The 22,375-nt window shown below is 52.7% G+C and overlaps 1 protein-coding gene across 1 annotated transcript; it reads left to right on the forward strand.

Annotated features, from left to right (window-relative positions):
• Positions 1-9,884: 9,884 nt before the first annotated feature.
• Positions 9,885-12,921, forward strand: ADRA2A (adrenoceptor alpha 2A). The gene has a single exon (XM_084903728.1). The coding sequence runs from the start codon at positions 10,027-10,029 to the stop codon at positions 11,461-11,463; it is 1,437 nt and encodes a 478-aa protein (XP_084759854.1). The 5' UTR covers positions 9,885-10,026; the 3' UTR covers positions 11,464-12,921.
• Positions 12,922-22,375: the final 9,454 nt, after the last annotated feature.

Consider the following 22,375-nt stretch of genomic DNA (forward strand, 5'->3'; position numbering starts at 1 on the left):
ACCTGGCCACTCCCAACTGCCCTCTCCTGCAGGCCTGGTTCCCCCTCAACTGCCCTCTCCTGCTGGTCTAGTCACCCTAAACTGCACTCCCCTCTGGCCTGGTCATCCCTAACTGCCCTCCCTTGTAGGCCTGGTTTCCCTGCAGGCCATCTTTTGGCGCCCATCTTATGTCCACATGGGTGTAGCCATCTTTGACCACATGGGATTGGCCATCTTGTGCATTGGAGTGATGATCAATTTGCATATTAGTCTTTTATAATATAGGATTATTTGTTCCAGAGTGAATTTTAGGACACTTTGAATTATTGAAATTGGCATGGGCTGTGCATTTTATTGAGGATTGTTAAGGACTCAGGTTACTTCTGAACCTTAAAAATTTGACAACCTTAGTACCTCTTTGGTTTTGGTTATATTTAGTTGTTTTTAAGGATCAGTTGTGTATTATTTTAAGTAAGTAAGCTAACTTCATTTTCCCTGCTGTTCCTTTGGTTTTTATATAATTCTGGCTTCATTATCTTTATTTTCAAGATGAGAGGATTTCTAGGATAATTGAATGAGTTATAATCTGATGCAGTATCATAAATACAAGCCACAAACTGTAAGACTTAAGTCTAATGTATAATTTATATGCTTAGCTGCTATATTTTTGTGTAATCTTTCGTGTTGATTATAGGTGAAAAATTTAATATAATTTTTGTTTGGGACACAGTTAAGGATTGATGACTTTAGAGTCAGGCATTCAAAGACATCACATGGACCATTTGTCAGAGATTTGAAGTTACAGGGCAAACTGCTGCTTCCAAAATCGGAGCGTGTCAGATTCAGAGAATCACAACCACCAGAGCATAAACCTCCATGGAAACCAGTGCTGGGATAGGAAAGCCTAAGTCATAATTGATGAATTGCTGATGGCTCAGTGTGACCCAGTGTGAGAATTAAAAACAAGGCCCAGTCTGAGAATTAAAAACAAGGCCCAGTCTGAAGGAGCCCCACACACTTTTTTTTTTTTTTTTAGTTTTTACCTCCAGGAGCCCTAGCAGGTTCTCACATCGAAGACTGTGGAACAATCTCTTTTTGTTTCCAGCATGGAAAGGGGAAAATAGCCATTTTGAAATATAGTGAGAGCATTTCTGTTCTTAAGCTCTATCAAGAGAAACTATTTTGCCAGAGCTTAACCCGTTGGGGTTGTATCAGAGTCTGACTGACTGGAGGGAAGAGAAATACCCAACTCTAGTCTTCCTGTCCCCTGAAGAGGTGAAGACTAAGAAGTATTCATTTTTTGGTCACAGCCCAGGAGCACCAGCTCACTAAAAGACACACCAACTCACTGGGCAGTGGAACACATCACATCACTAATGGTCTATGTCAGTTCCTTTTAACCAATATATCATGACTAGCCTTCAACAAAAAGTTACAAGGTATATTAAAGGGATGGGGGAGAAGGGCTTGAAGAGACAGCACTATCAGAACCAGATTCAAATATCACAGGGATGCTGGAATTATCAGACCAGGAAGTTAATCACTAATATGCTAAGGGCTCCAAAGCAAAAAAACAAACAAAACAAAACAAAACAAAAAACATGCAAAAATACAGAGGTAATACAGAGAGATGGAAATTCTAAGAAGGAAAAACCATTAAGGGTAAACGAAACGAAAATGAAGAATGCCTTTGATGAGCTCATTAGTAGGTGACATGATTGAGGAAAGAATCAGTGAGTTTGATATGTCGGCAAAAACTTTCCAAATGAAAATAAAATGGGGAAAGCGTGAGCAATACCCCAGAATTACTAGACAACCATAAAGGATGTATTATAATAGTAATACCTGAAGGAGAAGAGTTCTTTCAATATTTGAAAATGATATTTGAACATTAATGATAGAAAATTTCCCAAATTTAATACTAGGCATAGAACTACAGATCCAGGGAACTCAGAGAACACCAAGAAGGATAAATCTATACCTAGGCATATATCCAAATGGCAGAAAAGATATAGAAAAAAAGATTTAAAAATCTTGAAGGAAGCAAGTGGGAAAATAAAACAAACAAAAAAACCTTACCTAATGAAAAATCAAGGAGAAGAGCCATATCAGAATTGCTTTTGAAACCATGCAAGAAGGGAGTAGAGTGAAATATTTTGTGTTGAGAGAAGGAAACCCACCAACCTAGAGTTCTGTACCCTGTGAAATTACCATTCAAAAGAAGAAATACATTCATATTCAAACTAAAATGTAGGGAATTTGTCTCAAGTGGACCTGACCTGTCTTGCAATAATTTCTAAAAAGTTCTTAAAGGGAAAATGATGTAAGAAACAATTTACATAAAGGAGCATTGAGGGACAAATGAAGGTAATTTTTTTCTTTATACTTAACTGATCTAACAAGTGCAAAATAATGGCAACAATGTATTTGGTGGTTACAGATTATGGTGATTATTAGCATCAGTGTTGAGTGCTAAGTCTGGTTCATTGTAGATGATTAATAATTTTTGTGAAGTTAAAGCTCTTAACTTCATTCTGGTCAAGCATTCTGTTTGCACAGAATAGAAACCTACTGAAACAGATTGAAGTAAAAAGGGGAGGTGGTTCTGTGGGTTCTGGACTCTTGTGAAATCTGAGAACCGAAACAAGAGGTCCATCTCAGCTTCCTAGCAATAAAGTCTGGAAAAACCAAGGCAGCTTCTTATATGTGTTTTGGAGGGCTCCATTGTTTCTCATATCTACTGCTCGCTGTGCATTTGCTTAATTTGTTTAATCTTCTTTATCTTTTCCACTGGTAGAGAGATGAAAAGAAATCAGGTTATTAGTGAGAACATTCAGCCACTGCAGCAACCTTCCCAAAGCCAACTCTGTCCCTAGCTTGAACTGAATTTCATTTATGTGAAGTAATCCATTTTCTGTTGTCTTTTTAACCAGTTTCAGTTGGGCTTTCTATTGCAAAAGAAAGCACCCCAAACAGCATTCCCCTATTTACCCTGTTTACCTGAAGTGTTATCAGCTTTGAGGTTCCATGGCTCTCTTCTTCTCTTGGCTTTTTCTACCTCCAGTCTGGTTCACATCTGACTCAAAACCAACAGACATAAATCCTGCTTTTAAAGTATCCAGAGAAGGCAATTCCCAGTTTTCATTTCTCACAAACTTTAGTACTTAATGACTCTGTTGGTGGGTTTCTCTTATTAACCCTTTGCACTCCGCTGTCCCCTCTCAGGGGACATTGGAATTCTAGCATATCACTCGGATGTCCCCTCTCAGGGGACATTGCAGTTTATTAGTGATTACGGGGAATTGAGTTAATTCAACGCACGTTTCGCAAAGTAGTGTCGAGTAGCTGGTAGCCAATGTCCAGAATGGTTCGGAGTGCAAAGGATTAAGTCCAATTTGAACTTCAGTGATGGTTGTGTCTCTTCTTGGGTAGCTACTAATGTAACTAACTTCATGTGTATCATTACATATTATGAACTATTCCAAAACCTTTCATCTCCACTCCCTCATTTGCTTTTCACACAAAGAAATAGCTATTAAACCCCTTTAAAGTCCTATTTTCCCACTTTCATTTTGTTTTTAATTATTTCTCATGCTAATTTATTAATTAGCTGTCAAACTTTAACTTTGACAATCTTAGGATCTATTTGCATGTCTGAGGAAAACTCAAATTAATAAAGGAGAAAGTTGCCAACTAAACAAATGCTCTCAATGCATAATGGGCACTTATGAAATACCAAACACTATGTTATGTATTTCAATGTATTTGCTCATTTAATCTTTAAGAATGTGCATGAGGTGCGTACAAGTATTTCCCCCATTTCCATGTGAGGAAACAGGTCCAGAAAGTTAGTTAATACAATGCTTAAGTGACAGAAACTGGACCAGAACCCAGGTTTGCTTTGCTCCAAAACTCAGACTCATGACTTGAATGCCTCCCAGGCAGGGTTCCCTTTGGGATGGAAGACCTTGAGCTTTGTCATTAACTAAGGAGGATGGAAAAAAGAAACAATTTCTAGGGAGCAGTGATAGTCAGACCACCTCTTAAAGTGTGTGTGTGTGTGTGTGTGTGTGTGTGTGTGTGTGTGTGTGTGTTGGGAACCCTGTCTCCTTGGTTTCTTTGAGTAAATGTGAGGGGTGATTCACCTTACCTAATCAGATTAATGGGATGCTAGTTCAGGAGTTAGTAATGTTGGTGACAATTAATAGGGCCAGTAGATCTGGCTCACCTGTTATGCCTGAGAATATCACTCACCATGACTGTTTCAAGCTTTGCTTTTCCTTAAGCTTCTGGACACAGCAGGCAAGGTAATTCACCTGGAGTTGAGGGAAAGGGACACTATTTGTGATGGCCCGTCTGGAGGCCTGCAGGAGGGGATGGCACATTCATGTGTGCGCACAGTCCTCACATTTCAGTGGAAACACAAACTTGTCCTGCGGGGTTGGGCAGCAGCAGAGTCAGATGGGAGCCCAAACTTTGTTGGCATCCTGAAGGTAGCCATGATCCTGGCACAGACTGCTGACTTCCTGGTCTTGCCCAGAGACCCTTGCAGAGACAGAAAAACCTGGCTTCATCTTCCAGGCTGGGGCAGGACACGCTAGCACTTCAGAACCTCATCAATGAGTGGTGGCAGGACTTCATTGTGCGTTTAGTATGGCGGGATTGGCCTGGCAGCCAGTGATGAGAAATGGATGGTGGTACTTAAGTCAGTTCCCACGACAACACTCTTGTAGTCCATGCTTTGCCTTTGGCTTACATTTGCCTTCAGTGACAGTGTGATTCCAAAAGGGCTTCAGCTCAGGTACAAGAAAGTGGAGGAATTGAATAGCTCAATGGAAGCAATAGATTTTTTTCCTAGTTACTGCCCCTCCCCTCCCGCCCCCTGCCTTTGTGTCAGCAATACAGCCACTTGATAGATGTTTAGTTCCAGCTGTGCACACCGCATGCACGGCAGTGGGAACATCGTGTTCCCCGCCTGCCCATTGTTCAGATGGCTGAGAGGGTGTTGTGTTCAGATGGCTGAGAGGGTGTGTTTAAGGTCTCTCTGTGTGGGTGTGTAGCCTGATTGTGTGTGTATGTGTCCAAACTACTGTTTGTGAGGGTTATATCACAGCCTAGCAGTCCAAGCTAATAAGGCACATAGCTTTTTCTTAGTCAAGTCTTAAAACACACACATGCACACACTAAAAAAAAAAGCCCCAAACAAAACAAAGCAAAAGTAAGCTATTAATACCACCTCTCTCCAGTTCCTCACTCCCTTTACATGAAGTCAGGTTGTATTTTGGTGTCATTTAGCATGACTCTATAATTACAGATGTAATAGGGGTAGATTCCAGAAATTTGATTGTGATCTTTTTACCTTTTTAAAAAAATAACTTATTTGACCATATTGTTAACTTTCTTTTAAGAGAGAGAGAGGAAGAGAGGGGAATAGAGAGCTAGAAACATTGATGAGAGAAACATTGATCATCTGCCTCCTGCATGCCTCCTACTGGGGATCAAGCCCACAATCTGGGCATGTGCCCTGACCAGGAACTGATCCAATGACCTCCTGGTTCATGAGTTAGTGCTCAACCACTGAGCCACACCAACCAGGAGGAAATGTGCTTTTTAATAGACCTGTTTTATGTATGCTCTGGGAATACAAAGGTGGTCAGGACAGTCCTTTCCCCTTACTAGATGATCATACAAATGAACAGATAAGCTAGTGCAATAAGGGTTCACCCAAGCTATGGACAGAACACTTACAGGCACCCAGAAGAGGGAGTGGCTGCTCCCACTGAGGAAGGCTAGCCATCCTGGAATTGTACAACCAGTTAGTGTAGTGCTTGCTGTCCAGCAGGTAGGCCGTTGGAAAGTGTTGCATCTGCTGCTTCCTCCAGTGCAGCAGGCATCATGTGTGGAATGAAAGAACGCATTGTCCTCTACTGTCCTGCCCTAGGAGCCACGCATGGATGAGGAGCTCAGGGATGCAGGGAGGACTGGCCAGCTGGTCACTGCTCTCATTCCCGACAGACCTCTTGCAGGTCCCCCTGTCATGTGGCAGAGGGAGTTAGAAATTTTGTTTGGCTTATAAACAGGAAACGGGTCCAGGCTTTACCCAGCTGCTTATTACCTGGGCAGGCTAAAGCTGGTCTCCTGGATCCTTGCAGAGGCAGGTGATAACAGCTACATATTAGGGATGTTTGGGGAATAACATTAAATATCTGTTACATAAACTGCTCAGCATTGTGCCTGACAGGAGTCAGTGCTAATACGTAGTATTTATTTTTATTAATGGACCTCTATTTGTGTACCCAGAGCTGACTCATCCTCAGGCCATCAAAGCCAACCTCCATATTTACAATGGCTCTAAACTGTTCTGCCCAGATCCCTGGAGGGCTAGGACACCCTCCGAGCTGACCCACCAGGGCTCTGATTCTCTATCTGGGGCCCATTCTTCCTAGCTCAGGTTGGTTTGAGAAAAATCTGCAGGTTATCTAAACCCCTTCCTGGCCCCCACTGAAACTTTTTGCTTAGGGCAGTGAGTCTTAAGCAGGGTGCCTGTCAGCATCCCCCACGGAGCTCTGTTAAAATACACAAACTGCGTCCCACTATGACTCACTGGACTTGCATCATGGTGGAGCACTGACTGGGAGGTGTGTGTTACCTTTCCCGGCAATCTGATAAACAGGCCTGGTTAAGGGATACTGTCTTTGTGGATGTCTCTCTGCTCAATGTTGTCTTACTAAGCTAGCATAGCACTGAATCTTCCAGCAAAAAGTTTTCAAAGCTCAGAGAAACTGGCCCTAGGCCTATATCAATTTTAGGATAAAAGACTCCAAACCCAGAAATTAAGAAACCAGTTGGCTATTTGGGAAGCATTTAGGAAATGTGATGAGAGGTGTCATGCACAGGCTAGTGGCAGAGATTTCAAGGAAGAAAAACACTGTGGTCTCTGTTTCCATTTCGCCCTTTGCTTCTGAAATGAGAAAGGAAGGAGAGCGTGTCCGCAGCTGGTGCAGAGATGGGCAGCGAAGGCCGTCAACACTCAGCCCTATGCTCTGCGAACAACACGGCGAACCCCAGATTGCCACGGGCTTTGGTTTTTGCCTCAGCTTTCATTCTTGCCGTTTGGGGCTCCTGGTTGCTGTGCTAAGATGAGTGTAAACACAATTCCAACGGAGCCTCGTGCAAAGTTTCTGCTCTTGCCAAGAAACTCAGCTGAGTTCTGAGTAAAGATGGGAAATGATGGGCCAACGAAGGAGGAAACTCTGCCTTTTCAGTCTTGAGGTGATCCAGAAAAGGGGATGAGAGAGACTCCTCAGAATTAAGACAGGAAGGGGAGTTCAGCCCCTGACCACCCACCCCATCCCTCCAGGCAAAGGCTGGGAGATAAAGGTACTGCAGTCAAATGAGATACCTGTGAAGTACTTTAGCTGGACTCCGTGACTATTTACATCGAGAGCAGCAGCATCAATAACTTTATCATTGATGCTCAAGGTCCCGAATTAGTCTCCCCACCCCCACCTGAGCCTGCATCCTGCTGGGCAGAGGGGATCTGTTCAATCCTTGGAACTTCCGGCTAAGGTGACTGCATAAGCTTTTGCTGTAAGAACTTTCCCTGAGGTCTAATCTCTTTTTTGCTGACAGTTCCTATCCTCCTGAGCCTTCCTCTTAAACTGCCTACTGCTTATTGGAACAGGGCAAATAGCCCCATACAGACCGGTGCTCTAGAAACGGTTACAATTTATTAAAGGACATCAAGCATGTGGAGGAGAAAAACAAGCCACTCGCCTCAGCTCTGTGCTATTCCCATTGCAGAGGACACGGAAAACCCCTCTTCTTTTGGCCAGCACCCTCTCTCCCCTTACTAAGACATGAGGTCTGTGCATCTGTAAACCGGGGGGGGGGGGGGGGGGGGGGGGGGGGAGAAGGGTGGATTCTAGCTTTCTTGCCGCAATTAAGACACGGTGGTTCACAGCTGTCCAGAGCTGGGTATCCAGCGAGGCAGGGTCCAGGCCTGTTGGATCGCGAGAAGGGTGGGCTCTGCCAGTCCAGGGTGGGTGTCAGTCCTGGGCTCTGATGCAGGACGCGCCTTTCCTTTGTCTGACCTTATCAGACAAATCCCCGCTCCCGCTGGGGGCAGTCACATGAAGCGTATATGCTTTAGAAAGATGTCTGCAAACATGACGGTGCAATTTAAAATCTGGGTCCTACTTTCCTGAGCTCGGACCCAAACCTGTCCTGAGAGAGGAGAAGGCGCTTTCGGCAAAGGACTGCAGGGGCCAGAGGAGGCGCCGGGGCAGGCGGGTGGCTCCCCTGCGGTGACCACCGGCGGCCAGCAGGTGTCAGTGCGCCCTCGCTCCGGCGCCGCGCGGGCCTCCGCCTCCGGGACCCCTCCCCGCCGCGGTGTCAGGGGGCGCGGTCCAGACCCGGCGTGGCTGGGGTCTCACGGACAGCTCTGCTGCGGGGACCACACGCGGTCACCCTCCTCCCATTGCAGCTCTGAACTCTGCCTGAGGCTGCTCCCCCGGAGGCGATCCCCCTTCCGCCCCAGAGGGGTCGATCGGCACCTGTGCCTCCTTTCTCCCCGGGACTCCCCTCGCCGCGGCCGCCGGGAGCACTTACGGTGGAGGGCAGCCCGGCGGCCCAGGGCGGGACTGCTCCTGGTGCAGCCCGTCCCGGTGGGGTGGCCGCTTTTCCAGATTCGGGTCACATGCGTTTCCAACCCCTTTCCTCCCAAGACCCAGCTGGATGGGGACACTCCCGGTGCCCGCTGCTTCCTCCGGGGCCGGCGGTAGCCGCTCTGCCTGTTCCCAGCAGGGGCCGCTTCCCGCACCCCGGGCTAACCCCCGCCCTCAGGGCGCCCGCCTCCACCAAGGGCAGGTCCCGCCGCCGCCCGGGAGGCAGGGCTCCCCCGGGTCAGGCGCGGGGCACGGGCTCCGGACCCGCGCGGAGGGGAGGCGCCAGGGGCGGGGGAGGGTCGGCTTCCCACGTGGGGGCTGACGCCGGCTGCTCGGCAACGCCGGCCTGATCCCGGGGCTATAAAGCCAGTCCGCGGCGAGCGAGCGCGGCGAGCAGCAGCGGCAGCAGCTCGGCTTCCGTGCAGGGCTCCGCGGCCCGGCCACCCGGCACTGTCCCCCCGGCCCGGCCCGGCCCGGCGCGCCCGCCTCCATCCCCGCTGCCTTCGCACCGGCCGCTCCGGCCGCGCTCAAGCGCCCCAGGACCCCTCTGCCCGGACCGCGGCTCCCGGAGGGTCCACTGCCCACCCGCCCGGGGGCGCCCGAGCACGGGGGGCGCCTTAATGCGGCCCCCACACCTCTCGCCCGCCGCCGCCGCCGCCGCGGAGCCCCGCGCGCCGCGCCCCGGCCCCGGCCGGGCACCCAACTTCGGAAGGCGCGCGGCGCGCCCCGAGACGGCAGAGTCCGCGCCCGGGCCCCGGCCCTGGCCCCGCCGGCCCCGCCGCGTCTGGGGGCAGCAGGGGAGCCGGTGATCGCTGCGGGGATGTGAGGAGCCGGACGTAGGACCCGAAGCCCGCCACCCGCACCCCCTCGGCTGCCTCCCGGCGTGGGGGCGGCTCCCCGCACACGGTAAGACCTCTCTCGCTTTTTGCTCTGGCTCAAGAGTCAAGAGATAGATTTAATATATTTTTAATTTCCTGTTATCTTTCCAAGTGACCAGGCCGGCGGTGATTTTTTGTTCTCTCTCTCTCTCCTCTCTCTCTCTCTCTCTCTCTCCGTGAAGAATACATCTCTTTTCCCATCGCTCGGCTCGACCTACTCTCCCGCCGCCGCCTAGAAATAAAAGTTGGCTGCTTGCAGGAGCTGCAAGCCACCAGGCGATCGCCCACCCCGGGCGGCGCCCGGAGCGCGGACAGGGGGCGCCGTTGGCTGGAGGCAGGGCCCCCCATGGGCCCCAGCTAGCGGCCCCCCAGCTCCAGCCGGACGTCCCCGCCGCCCCCACCCCATGTGAGGCGGGAGGAAGAGGAGGACCCCACGGGCTCCGCGAGCCGGAAGGCTGCTGGCACCGGGCCCAGGCGAGCGGAGCGGGCACCTCGCCGCGTCCATGTTCCGCCAGGAGCAGCCGCTGGCCGAGGGCAGCTCCGGGCCCATGGGCTCCCTGCAGCCGGACGCCGCCGCCGCCGGCAACTCGAGCTGGAATGGGACCGAGGCGCCCGGGGGCGGCGGCGCCTGGGCCGTCCCGTACTCCCTGCAGGTGACGCTGACGCTCGTGTGCCTGGCCGGGCTGCTCATGCTGCTCACCGTGTTCGGCAACGTGCTGGTCATCATCGCCGTGTTCACCAGCCGCGCGCTCAAGGCGCCCCAGAACCTCTTCCTGGTGTCGCTGGCCTCGGCCGACATCCTGGTGGCCACGCTCGTCATCCCCTTCTCGCTGGCCAACGAGGTCATGGGCTACTGGTACTTTGGCAAGGCGTGGTGCGAGATCTACCTGGCGCTCGACGTGCTCTTCTGCACCTCGTCCATCGTGCACCTGTGCGCCATCAGCCTGGACCGCTACTGGTCCATCACGCAGGCCATCGAGTACAACCTGAAGCGCACGCCGCGCCGCATCAAGGCCATCATCGTCACCGTGTGGGTCATCTCGGCCGTCATCTCCTTCCCGCCGCTCATCTCCATCGAGAAGAAGGGCGGCGGCGGGCAGCAGCGGGACGAGCCGCGCTGCGAGATCAACGACCAGAAGTGGTACGTCATCGCGTCCTGCATCGGCTCCTTCTTCGCGCCCTGCCTCATCATGATCCTGGTCTACGTGCGCATCTACCAGATCGCCAAGCGCCGCACCCGCGTGCCGCCCAGCCGCCGCGGCCCCGCGGACAGCGCGCCGCCGCCGCCGCCGGGGGGCGCCGCCGAGCGCAGGCCCAACGGCCTGGGCCCCGAGCGCCGCCTGGGCCCCGGGGGCGCGGACGCCGAGGCCGAGACGCTGCCCGCCCAGCTCAACGGCGCCCCCCCGGGGGAGCCCTCGCCCGCGGCGGCCGCCGGGCCCCGCGACACCGACGTGCTGGACCTGGAGGAGAGCTCGTCGTCCGAGCACGGGGAGCGGCCCCGGGGCTCCCGCCGGTCCGATCGCGGCGGCCGCGCCAAGGGCCAGGCGGCCCGGGGGAGCCCGGCGCGGCCCGGGGACAGCCTGCCGCGGCGCGGGCCGGGCGCGGGGCCCGGGGCTCCGGGGAGCGGCCCCGAGGAGGAGCGGGGAAGCGGGGGCGCCAAGGCGTCGCGCTGGCGCGGGCGGCAGAACCGCGAGAAGCGCTTCACGTTCGTGCTGGCCGTGGTCATCGGCGTGTTCGTGGTGTGCTGGTTCCCCTTCTTCTTCACCTACACGCTCACGGCCGTCGGCTGCGCCGTGCCGCGCACGCTCTTCAAGTTCTTCTTCTGGTTCGGCTACTGCAACAGCTCGCTCAACCCCGTCATCTACACCATCTTCAACCACGACTTCCGCCGCGCCTTCAAGAAGATCCTCTGCCGCGGGGACAGGAAGCGGATCGTGTGAGCGAGGGGTCCGCCCCCGACGACCCCCGATCCCCCAGCGAAGGACGCGCGCGGACCCCGAGCGGCGGATCCGGGCGCGCGTCCACCCGGACCTGGCGCGCTGACCCACCCGGCCCGCCGGCTCCGCGCGCCCCAGCCTGGGGGCTGCTCTGCGGCCTCCTTGGGACACCTGCTCTTCCCCACCGGGGGAGAAGACTGGCTGGGAGGGCCACACACCTCCCCTACCCCCTTACCTCCCCCCCCCCCCATTTTGTTAGGACTCTTCCAGGAGCGATCTTCCAGGGCCCTGGGGCCTCCCCTAATCAGTATTGTTTCCTGAAGGCATTTTCACCTCTCCCAAACCCAGACAGAGCAGTTCAGAGCCATCGCTGAAGCCCAGAGGACGTGGCTCTCCAAGGGTTAACGACAGGGGTTACCTGGCCCTGGCCCCTTGCTCTCCCCTCCCCCTCCCCCCATCTCTATTTTTAAACACAACTCAGGGCAGCCCAGCCCGTCCTCCCATCCCCATCCTCCCCTGTAAATAGACACTATTTTTGATAGGACCTGCGGGGCGGGGCGGGGGTCCCAATGTCGCTTGGCTTTTGTCGTTGGAATCCTGGCTGTGGGAGATGCCCTGGAGGCAGACACGTTGTGTCCGGGGCAGGGCAAGCCCCTGGGCAAATGCAAGCCCTTTTCGAGTGCCATGACTGACTTCCCTCCGTGTCCTTTTCCACCAGCAACTGGTGACTGTCCCTTGGGGCCTGGCCCTGCTCTGAGATGCCCCGAGGGGGAAAAGATTTGTCCATTTTCTTTCCTGTGCCTCACAGCATAATTGCCTTTTCCTATGTAAATAGTGCCGTGATGGACCAAGACAGAAGCAATGAGCCTTTCTGGCTTGCATCAGCCCCGTGTACAAAGCCATCGCCCCCTCCATGCACCTTTTAACTCACTTTGAAACCTCCTTCGGATGTCCCCCTCCCTCCTTTTCTCCGGGGCCACTGCTTGAAGAATATGTATGTTTCTATTCTGTGTGTACGTGTGCGCCTCCCTGTCTCCCGGAGTGCTGACTGTGGGGAAATCGTAGAGCTGCTGTTTTTAGACACAGAGAAGTGTAAATTATGTGGAAGAGGCAAACCTGATACAATTTGCCCAAGGTAAACAGCTCGAAAAGACAGATGGGCCTGCCAAACTGTACAGTTCCTGCCCCAAGAGCTCTGAGGTATCAAAGTGTTGTCCTTCCCCCAACCTCTGTGTTTCTGGTTGAGATCCTGTCACTGATGAATTCCCAAAGTCAACGGAGGGGGGCGGAGACCTCGTGTTTACAAGAGTTTCTACACGTTTCGGACAGAGACTCTTTAAGGCTTGCACTCTCACTTTACTAAAGAAAAAATTAATGTCAGCACATGTTGCTAATGACAGTGGATTTTTTAAAATAAAAAAGTTTACAGATCAAATGTGAAATAAACATGAATTAAATGCTCCTGCCTGTTATCTGAGTTTCCAAAAGCTTTAAGACTCTGAGAACATCTTTAAATGGAAAAATACATGCACTTTATAAAACACTTTTACAAGTGCAAGCAACAACAAAGGTACTATTTACTAAGGGTTTGTTTGTTTGTTTGTTTGTTTTTTAATGTGCTGGACACAATGAGGAGCCTGCTATAGGTTTCCTTCATTTAATCTTCCCATGAATTAAGCACTATTATTATGCCCATTTTACAGGTGAAGAAACTGAGTCTCAGAGGGCAAGTGATTGGCCCAAGGTTAACAAGAGGTGGAAATGCTTCGTATCGTATCCAGCGTTGTCTGGTTCCAGGGTCTGTATTCTTAGCCCCAGAGCTTGCCAGAGTTGCAGGGTTACCGCTCTGCAGAATGCTGCCAGCAGTGAGGTCTCTACACAAAGTGGTGCCATGTACACAAAGTATGGGCTATATCCCAGGTGTGTGGATATACACAGAGTGTGCACATACCGCAGGGTGCCTATATGCCCTAAAGTGTGTACCTACTCCAAAGGGCATGTGTGCCCCTGAAGTATGGCACATGCACCAAGTGTGGAATATACTCCAAAATGTGTATCCTGCACCTTGCAGTATGATAATGTACAGCATATGGCGTGTAGCCTGTGGTGTGGTATAAAGACCTAAACAGAAGCATGTCTTGGTTGGTGGCTTGAAATCTCTCTGGCCCAGAGCGCTGAGACTGTGTCACCTCACAGCTTCCTGTCGGTCCTGCTGCGTTGCTGTAATATCAAGTTCTGCCCTGCTGTCCAGGGGAGCTTAAGATCCTCACTGCACGGTGATGGTTATACACTCTGATGGTTATACACTCTGATGGTTATGCACAGGCCCTTAGAAATCCAAGAATCCAACCCCTCGTTTTCCAAGGGGAGTGGCTTGCGCAGCGTCCCACAGCTCTGGGTGACGGGGCTCAGGACCCACGCTGCTTCCTGAAGCTGGAGGCAGCTGGAGCCGCTCTGTCGAATCACACACACAGCTGGTGGAGAGCTATTCATCCGGGAGCTGGACTTGAGGGGCCATCACCAGCCACAGGCCATGGTTTGGGGAAGGATGGACTTTGTAAGGACGGACTTTGTAAGGCCCTGGAGCACCCTCTGGCCATCACTTGTCTCCTTTAACTGTTTTAGTGGGGGACAGGGGGGTGTCAGGATGGAAAGCTCTGAGAAGTCATCTGGGTCCTGAGCGGTCTTGGGGTGAGGGAAGGGATCATTCCCAGAGGTTTTTAGAGAGGTGGGAACAGCTGAGCCTGCAGACAGGAGGGTGGGCAGGCTGCTGCTTCCAGTGCCCTTTGCCTGGGGGCTTCATAACATGGCCTTTGCTGCCAAGTCTGGCTGCCTGGTCTGGTGCTGAGCCCTGCTCCCTGCCCCCACTCCCGCCGCTTTCTCCCTCCCCCTCAAGACACCCGTCGCCCCAAAGGCAAACAGTGCCAGACACTAAGCCAGCCTGGCAGGCCCCCAGGAACTAGGCTGTGTGTCTCAGACGCAGGGCAGATACAAACAGTGCTTGCTGTTGACTCTTCTGCTCTGTCTGCGGGTCTGTGTTTGTCTTGCCTTCACCCCCAGAGGCCCTGCTCCCGGGGAAGGGGGAAGTGTGGGTAATGGTGTCCTATAGGGCAGGCCTCACCCCCACTTTTCCAGCTGCAGAGATGCCTCAGAGATGGAGGAGTCCTGGGCAACATGGGGAGAGAGAGCCGGAGTCGGAAGGGGCATGACTGTTCATAGCAGAGGGCTCAGACAAGTCTGTAAAGGTGAGGGGTGGGAGCAGGTTGGAGGAGGAGAGATGGCCCTCCTGGGGGTCTTACCGAGAGATCAGGAGCTGAGACTGTCGCCTCACAGCTTCCTGTCCACATCTGTCCGGATTACCAGCCCAAGAGGACCTGTCTTCACTATGGAATCTCCTATTTTATGTGACTTTGGTTAGTGTATCAAAAGCCACTGGCCTTTGGATCTAAAGCAGGTTTGGCCAGATTTATTCCTGCAAGGAATAAATGGTTGGTGGCTTGAAATCCTGAGTTGGAGGAGGGGTAGTGCCCTCGCTTGAGCCTGGGTGCAAGACTTTATTCAGGCCGAGACTGGTTTGGCTCAGTGGATGGAGCATTGGCTTGGGGACTGAAGGGTCCCAGGTTCGATTCTGGTCAAGGGCATGTACCTTGGTTGCGGGCATATCCCCAGTGGGGGGTGTGCAAGAGGCAGCTGATCAATGACTCTCTCTCATTGATGTTTCTAACTCTCTCTCTCCCTTCCTCTCTGTACAAAATCAATAAAAAAAATTTTTTTAAAAAAGACTTTATTCAGTATCTTCTGTGCCTTGGGGCTGGAGAGGAGAGTGACAAAAAAGTGCCTTTGGTTCCCCTTCTTTATGACTCGATAAGCAAATCAGGGTTTTAGAGCCAGAAGTTCCCACACACATGCTCCACTCCGCTCTTGTGCTGCTGAGGGACCAGAGACCTAGAAAGGGTGCCTGGTTATGGGACCTTGAGGGGAACCTCAGCCCACTGCTCCCTGACTCTGTCTGATGCCATCGATATCCCTCAGGAATCCTGTTTTGCTGTTGGATCGGTGAGCTGCTGATCAATCCCAGAGGAGCCCTCTATGCTGGTTCTGTGCCAAGCACTATGCCAGGCCCTGTGAGGCAGCTCTCTCCCTTCCATGCCTGTGTCCCGCAGAGCCCAGCGTTGGTCCCTAAGTGATTATTAGGGCTGCCCCGTGCTCTGGAAGCATTAAGGTGCCGGTGTGTGTGTGTGTGTGTGTGTGTGTGTGTGTATGTGGGTGTGAAGCACTCAGTAGCCATACAGCAGTGACAGCGGGGCGGGGGTCAGTGGATGCTGAGTGTTCTGAAGGTCATGGCATCTCTCTGAACTGTGGTGCGTGCAGTGGGGAGAGGTCGCTGCAGCTGGGAGCTCAGGGAGTACCATGTGGGAGGTGGGGTGCCAGGACTATAACTAAGGAAGGTGGGAAGGTGGAGGGGCAGGGAAGGCAGCTCTGGTTCCAGCAGCTGAGCCCTGTGGAAGCCCTGCATGGCCTGGGGCAGGCCTCAGCTTTCATTTCTCCAACCCGATCTCCCTTCGAGGACACCCATCGTTCCAGGAAACCTAGCCCCTGCCTCAAATAGAGCAGCAGGATCCAAGCACCCAGGCTCCTGCCCTCGTCAGCGCCAGCGCCCACCACCAGGCGGAGTGCAGGCGTCTGCCCTGGGGCCTGAGAGTCTGTGATGCTGGGAAGGGCGCCTCCCTCCGTAGAGGGCGTGGCTGCCAGGGCAGCCATGCGGAGTCACGCAGCACCATCACGGACACCAGGATTTGTTTTGAAAATAGCATCGATCTCTTCGATTACCAGAAACCCTGGGGCTTGGAGTTAAACATACAAAGGGAACAAGGCCTGCTGGAAGGAGCCTGGGCCTGGGAGTGAGGAGGCCTGGGTACTAGTCCCAGCTTTGCCTTCCACCGGGGGTGTGACCTCACGCAAAGCCCTTTCTGAGCCCAGTTACTCCATTTATTAAATGAAAATGGCTAGTCTAGACCAGTGTGATTTCAAAGTGTGTTCCGCAGGGTTTAATGAACCACAAAATCAACCGCAATCTCTCTCACACACACAAGTGTTTATTATCTATCACCTGCCTATTGACATCCTCTAGCGGGAGAATTGCCGGGCTAAGCGATGGTAACAGGTACTTTCCTTCAGGGCGCCTCAGAGCCGCGACTATGCCCGTGTGGTTGCGATTCTGAGAGGGGCGGACAGGGAGAGCTGTGTCTCTCAAACTGCCCGGAGCGCAGACTTTCATTCCTGACAGGGCACCGCGGTGAGTCATGTGGCAGGAACGCGTGTTGGGCCATCCTGGGCTAAGGCATCTCACCGGCCTTCCTCTCGGTCAGTTCTGAGATTCTGTGACATGTCAGCTCTGCTCTCTCCTCTGCGGCTCCCTTCCCGAGGGGAGGCACACCGGGCAGGGCCAAGCTGTGTGTCCTTCTTGGGCACAGCTGACTCTAAGAGTCACTGCCCTCATTGCGACTAGGGGTTGTGTTGGGTTTGTGACGAGCATGGCCAGACTTCCCACACACACAGGCAAATGGGCACACGCAGACATGTAGACATAGACAGACAGGTGTACACCATCCTCCCCGTCAACTGGTGAGTCAGGTGAGAGACAGCTCCAGGGAGTCATGTGACTGGCTCTTGGCCAAGGCTGTCTAGGCTGTCCTCAGTTCTGTGGCTCAGGTCCAGCCTGGAGGCTAAGAAGCAGACCCAGCGCTGCTCCGCAGTGATGACCAATGAGGCTGGGTCTGGGTGCGAGGTGGTGGTGGTGGTAGTGGGGAGACGGGGAATGGTGCATGTCAATGACCCTACTGTCCCCTTGCCCTGGTACACGAGTCTGCTGCCACTCCCTCAGCACCTGTGGGCATCCCTTAGCCTTCTGTATTAGCAGCTACACACGTTAAGGTTAAGGATTCTTTTTTTATACCCCTGTCTCAGAGGAGGCACTAAGAGTCTTAACAAATGATAAATTCTTTTATTCATTCATTCAACAGTGATTTTTTTTTTTTTTTTTTTTTTTTTTTAGCTGCTCCCAAAGCAATATCACTCGCTGATTCTGCACTCTTTGTGCTGGAGGTGGAGTGGTGAACAAGATAATTAGGATCTTCACCCATGGCACTTCTTCTTTTGTCTGGAGACAGATAATAAGTGGGCATCGGGGGGTGGTAAGCAGGCTGATGCGGTGGTACAGTGGGAAAACTGTTACAGCAAAGTGGAAGGGAAGGTCTAGAAATGTACCTCACAATATGGACATTCCTGCTGAGCGAAGGAAGCAGACATAGGAGCACACGCTATGGGAATCTCTCTACCTAAAGTACACAAGTAAGGCGTCTATGATACTGGTTCAGGGACTCATGTTGGGGAGCCTGCCTGGCCTAAGGCAGCAGAGGGGGTCCCTGGAGAAGAGACAGCTAGAGGGGAGCTGAGGGATGGGCAGGGAGGGGTCCGGAAAAGGAACTGGGGTGAAACAGGAGCATCATATGTTCAAGCAACGAAGTGAAGTCCACTTTAGTTGAACCGTGAGAGTCAGAGAGGAGATGGGATAGGCTGAGAGGGGGTGGGGTCAGAGCCTGCAGCCACCTGGAAGGAATTATCATGAAGGCAATGGGAGGCATGGGGAGTTAGTGTGTGTGTGTGGGGGGGGGGGGTAAGGGGCGTGTGGGGGTCCTGGGGACAGTTTAGGCAGGTGATGAACATGGTTAGGTTTTTTGCTGCTGCGTGGAGACTGATGATGGGGCGGGGTGTGCTGGGAACAGATGACAGTGGCCTGATTAGCATGCTGACATGTCACTCAGGGAAGCTCAGGCCCCTATCTCCCCCAAAGTCACCCAAAAGCTGGGCAGACAATGTGCAGACCCAGATACTGGGATTTCAGTGATGCCCTTGCTTGCAAAATACTGCATACCTCGCCCTCCGCCCCCCGAGCCCCTCCACACACACATACACCCTCAGTGATTGTCCATCTTCAGACAGGGAGAGAGGGGTTCCTGCGCTCAGAGCGCACGGTTACATGCAGGCACCTCGGCCGGCCTTGGTGGTGAGAAACTGACAGGCTGTGGGAGCTGCTCTGACCTGCTGCCTTTTCTGAACCTCAGCTGCCTTATCTGCACGGCAGGTCAGGGAGGACGAAAGGCGACCACGGAGAGCACGCCTGTGCGTGGCTGTGTGCTCCCCTGAGCTGCCCAAAGCCTCACTGACCATGCAGGGCAACCGAGAGCGCTCAGCTCCCGGGATTCCGCTTGGGATCAGGAGATCTGATAAGCCCCCAACCTGGGACTCATCTCGCCTAATCCCGTACCAGGCCCCTGAGGAGAAACACCCTCTGTTTGCAAGGAGCTCAGGAAACCTGTGACTTGACACAGCTGTCTGCTCTCGGCAGCAATCCGCTGCTGGGCAGGGCCTTTTCCCCGGGACTCTCTGCGCTTCACTGCCTGAAACCCAAATCCCTGCACTTTCAACACTTGCTGGCTTGCAAGGGAGCCCTCCCACCGGGAGCTCCCGGAGACAGTGCCCAGGTCTCGGAGGAGGGAATGGCTGGTGTTCTGAGAAGGGCACTTTAAAGCGGAGACTCCAGCGTCAGAAGACCCGATTACAACCCTGGGCCCATCCCGGGGCTTTGATTTTAACCCGGCACAGCTGGCCCGCCTCCGCCCCCACCTGCAAGGCGGACGCGATGGCCCCAGCGTTGCTGTGAGTGCCCAGGTCAGTGCAGAGGGCAGACCTTTGCTCCTCGGGTTTGGGGACAGGAGGCTTGGCTTTGCTCAGAAGCTGCTGTGGGATGAGCCGGGCAGGGCGGCCACTTTGGACGGTGCCAGCCCCACGCCCCTCGAATCGGTGTTTCAGGGTGATTATGACAGGAATTTGACCTCTTAGGCTCCTACTTTCTCTCTTCCAGCCCGCTGAAAGAAAGGCCTTGTGTTTTTCAGTAGAGCAAGAGGGTGGAGTTGGACATACTCCTGGTCCCATACAGGACCCAGGATGCCCGCAATGGTTTCCTGGGGGCAGCCCCACGCCAAGGCCGCCTGAAGCCCAGGTTAGGGCTCCGCAGCCTCCTTGTACCTCAGGCTGGTTTTCCTCTCCTGACGGTAACACTTGTTTCTGCCTCCACAGCTCTGCTCAAGCTGTTCTGTCCTCCGTGTGGGATGCCACATGACTCCCCCTGCCTCCAACATCACACCCAGACTTTACAGCCAAACTGCAGCACAACGTATCTTCTTATAATCCTCACTCGAGGATATTTTCATTGAGAGAGAGAGAGAGAGAGAGAGAGAGAGAGAGAGAGAGAGAGAGGGAAATGCCAATGTGAGAGAGAAACATCAATCGGTTGCTTCCCATAGGCTCCCCAAACAGGGATTGAACCTGACTAGGAATTGAACCCACAGCCTTTAGGTGTGCAGGATGACACTCCAAACAACCGAGCCACTGGCATGGCACAACCCTTTTTAATGTTAATAGTGGAAAGAACCTGAGTTTGGCATCAGCTATTCCAGGGCTTGAACCTTGGGTCTGACTTCTTCCCTGTCAACTTCCTTCCCTGTCCCTGAAAGTGGCAAATGCCCCGTGAGTGCTGCTGGTGGGCTGGTCCCCCAATGACCCCGTCTTCCCGGCTCCCAAGGGGGTCTTTTCCTTCTCTTTTTTAAAATATTTTTTTTTTATTAATTTCTTATAGAGAGGAAGGGAGAGAGATAAAGTTAGAAACATCAGCTGCCTCCTGCACATTCCTTATTGGGGATGTGCCTGCAATCAAGGTACATGCCCTTGACTGGAATTGAACCTGGGACCTTTCAGTCCGCAGGCCAATGCTCTATCCACTGAGCCAAACCGGTTTCGGCAAGGCAGGGGAGAGGGGGTTTCTTTTCACCACACTTTTCTTGCTCAAATGGCTCGGGGCCAGGGATTGGTCTTTACCAATCCGTTGTGCCTGCTTTGTGGTTAGAAGAGTTTCAGATGTAAGCCAAGGGGAAAGCATGAGAAAGGCAGATGTTTTGCTTTGGGCAGATTCTCTCCGGTCAGCCACTCCTAGCTTACATGTTCTCCCAAGCTCTTCAGCACCTGGGTCAGGCGAGCTTGGATTTTGGTGTCAGACCGATGTGCACTTGCACTGTGGCTCCATCTCTGACCTGGGACAAGTTGGGTCGTTTTCCAGAGCCTCCATGTCCTTATCTGACAAATGGGCCAACTGTTAACCTCTTCCACCACGTCGTGACTGCATGGTTATCTTGTCATATCCATATGTTTATCATGTTTCATTCCTGGGAATATTAGTTCCACAAGGTGGGGGTGGGGCGTGGTTTCCTGCTGATTCCCAGGCCACCCACAGTAGGTACCCAATACACTTTTATCTGATGAATGTGAGAATGATGCTAATGTGATGGCATACACCCAAGTCAGTAAACGGGCCCATTGAGAACCATGTTCGCACCGGAATGTGACTACATAGTGTCAAGTGGGAAAAGGAAAGCTGAGACAGGCACACACACTGTCTGACGTTCCCCACACGTGCATACCCTGGACAGAGGGGGCTACGTTTCTGTTTTGTTTTGTTTTGTTAATCCCCACCAGAGGATATTTTTCCATTGATTTTTTTAGAGAGAGTGGAAGAAAGAGGGAAAGACAGAAAGAAACATCGATGTGAGAGAAACACATCATTTGGCTGCCTCCTGCATGAGCCCCCTCTCCTTCAGGTGTTTCAGCGAGGATGATTTGGTGAAATGGTTTCTCTCTGGGCTAAGGTAGAAACCATAGAAACCTGCAAGAGCTGCTGCGCTCCTGGGCTTTGGGGCCCGGATGCAGGGATAGGCGTTCAGCCTTCCAAATTGTGCAGCCGTGATTGGGCACGCATCCTGTAAGGGTCCACAGTGCCTGTAAACCAACCGTGTGTGAGGGGGATCCTGTGAAAAAGGAAGGAGAACTGGGGTCCAGAGTGTGTGCCAGGGTAGCATACCTCTGCTCCGTTTAAGCTGTGCGATTCCAGGAAGAGAGGAATGTCTGGGGACCACATTTCTCTTGTCTTTCCAAGACCAGCTGGTGTGTTACCAACTTCCCAACTTCCTCCATGTTCTTTCCCCCTTAAGAGCTTTCTGGCTGCTTAATTCCATTATGTGGGTGGATTTTTGACTTTCCTCATTATTTGATTTGGGGAGGGAAGGGGATAAGGGAGGAAGGAAGTCTATGTGAGCTTTCCTTGTCTAACTACCGGGAAGCTGCTGGGTGGGGCCAAGACTGTGCTTTATCTGCACAGACCAATGCCCCCACTCCCCACCATGCATCTAGGATGGGGCCTGCATACAGGCGGTGTTTGGTGTGGTCTTGCTGACCCTGAGGCTTTTGTTGTCACAGGCATGAGGTAGCCAGTGGGTGTGAGGAAAGTCTGAGGGCAGAAGGTAGGTTTGGGAAGGAAGGTGTGGGCAGGGTGGCCAGAAGAGCAAAGAAGTGGCCAGTGAAAGAAGGAGGCTAAACCCACAACCTGTTGTCCATGCTGTGTCCATGTGTCCCATTGGCGGTATTGAGCTCTCAATAGAGCGAGCCTGGATTCATGGCTTGGATGGAGACATGGAAGAAAGAGTGACCATTGCTCTGGCACCTGGGACCCGGACTTCCCTCGCGGCCCCGGAAGGTCATCTGGAAGGATGTCCAGTCCAATTAACATATTATGCTTTCATTATTATAGATATATTTTAAAAGATTGAACAGGAACAGGAGATAGAGGTCAGAGACAAGTGGAAAGTTAGAGAAAGCACTTCCTGTTTTTCTTCCTTCCCATGCCATCCCTAGCCCTGTGGATGGTGACTGTGTCCTGGCACTGGCGGCTGCGGTGGGAGGGAAGCACAGAGGTACAGAGGGCCGAGGCCCTTGCAGGGACTCCCAGCAGTGAGCAGTGAGCCTG

The sequence above is a fragment of the Pipistrellus hanaki genome, assembly GCF_964339955.1.
Source record: "Pipistrellus hanaki genome assembly, chromosome: 14".
NCBI classification, from domain to species: Eukaryota; Metazoa; Chordata; class Mammalia; order Chiroptera; family Vespertilionidae; genus Pipistrellus; species Pipistrellus hanaki.

Coding starts and splice junctions, on each gene's coding strand:
- ADRA2A (XM_084903728.1), top strand. CDS start 10,027: ATGTTCCGCCAGGAGCAGCCGCTGGCCGAGGGCAGCTCCGGGCCCATG.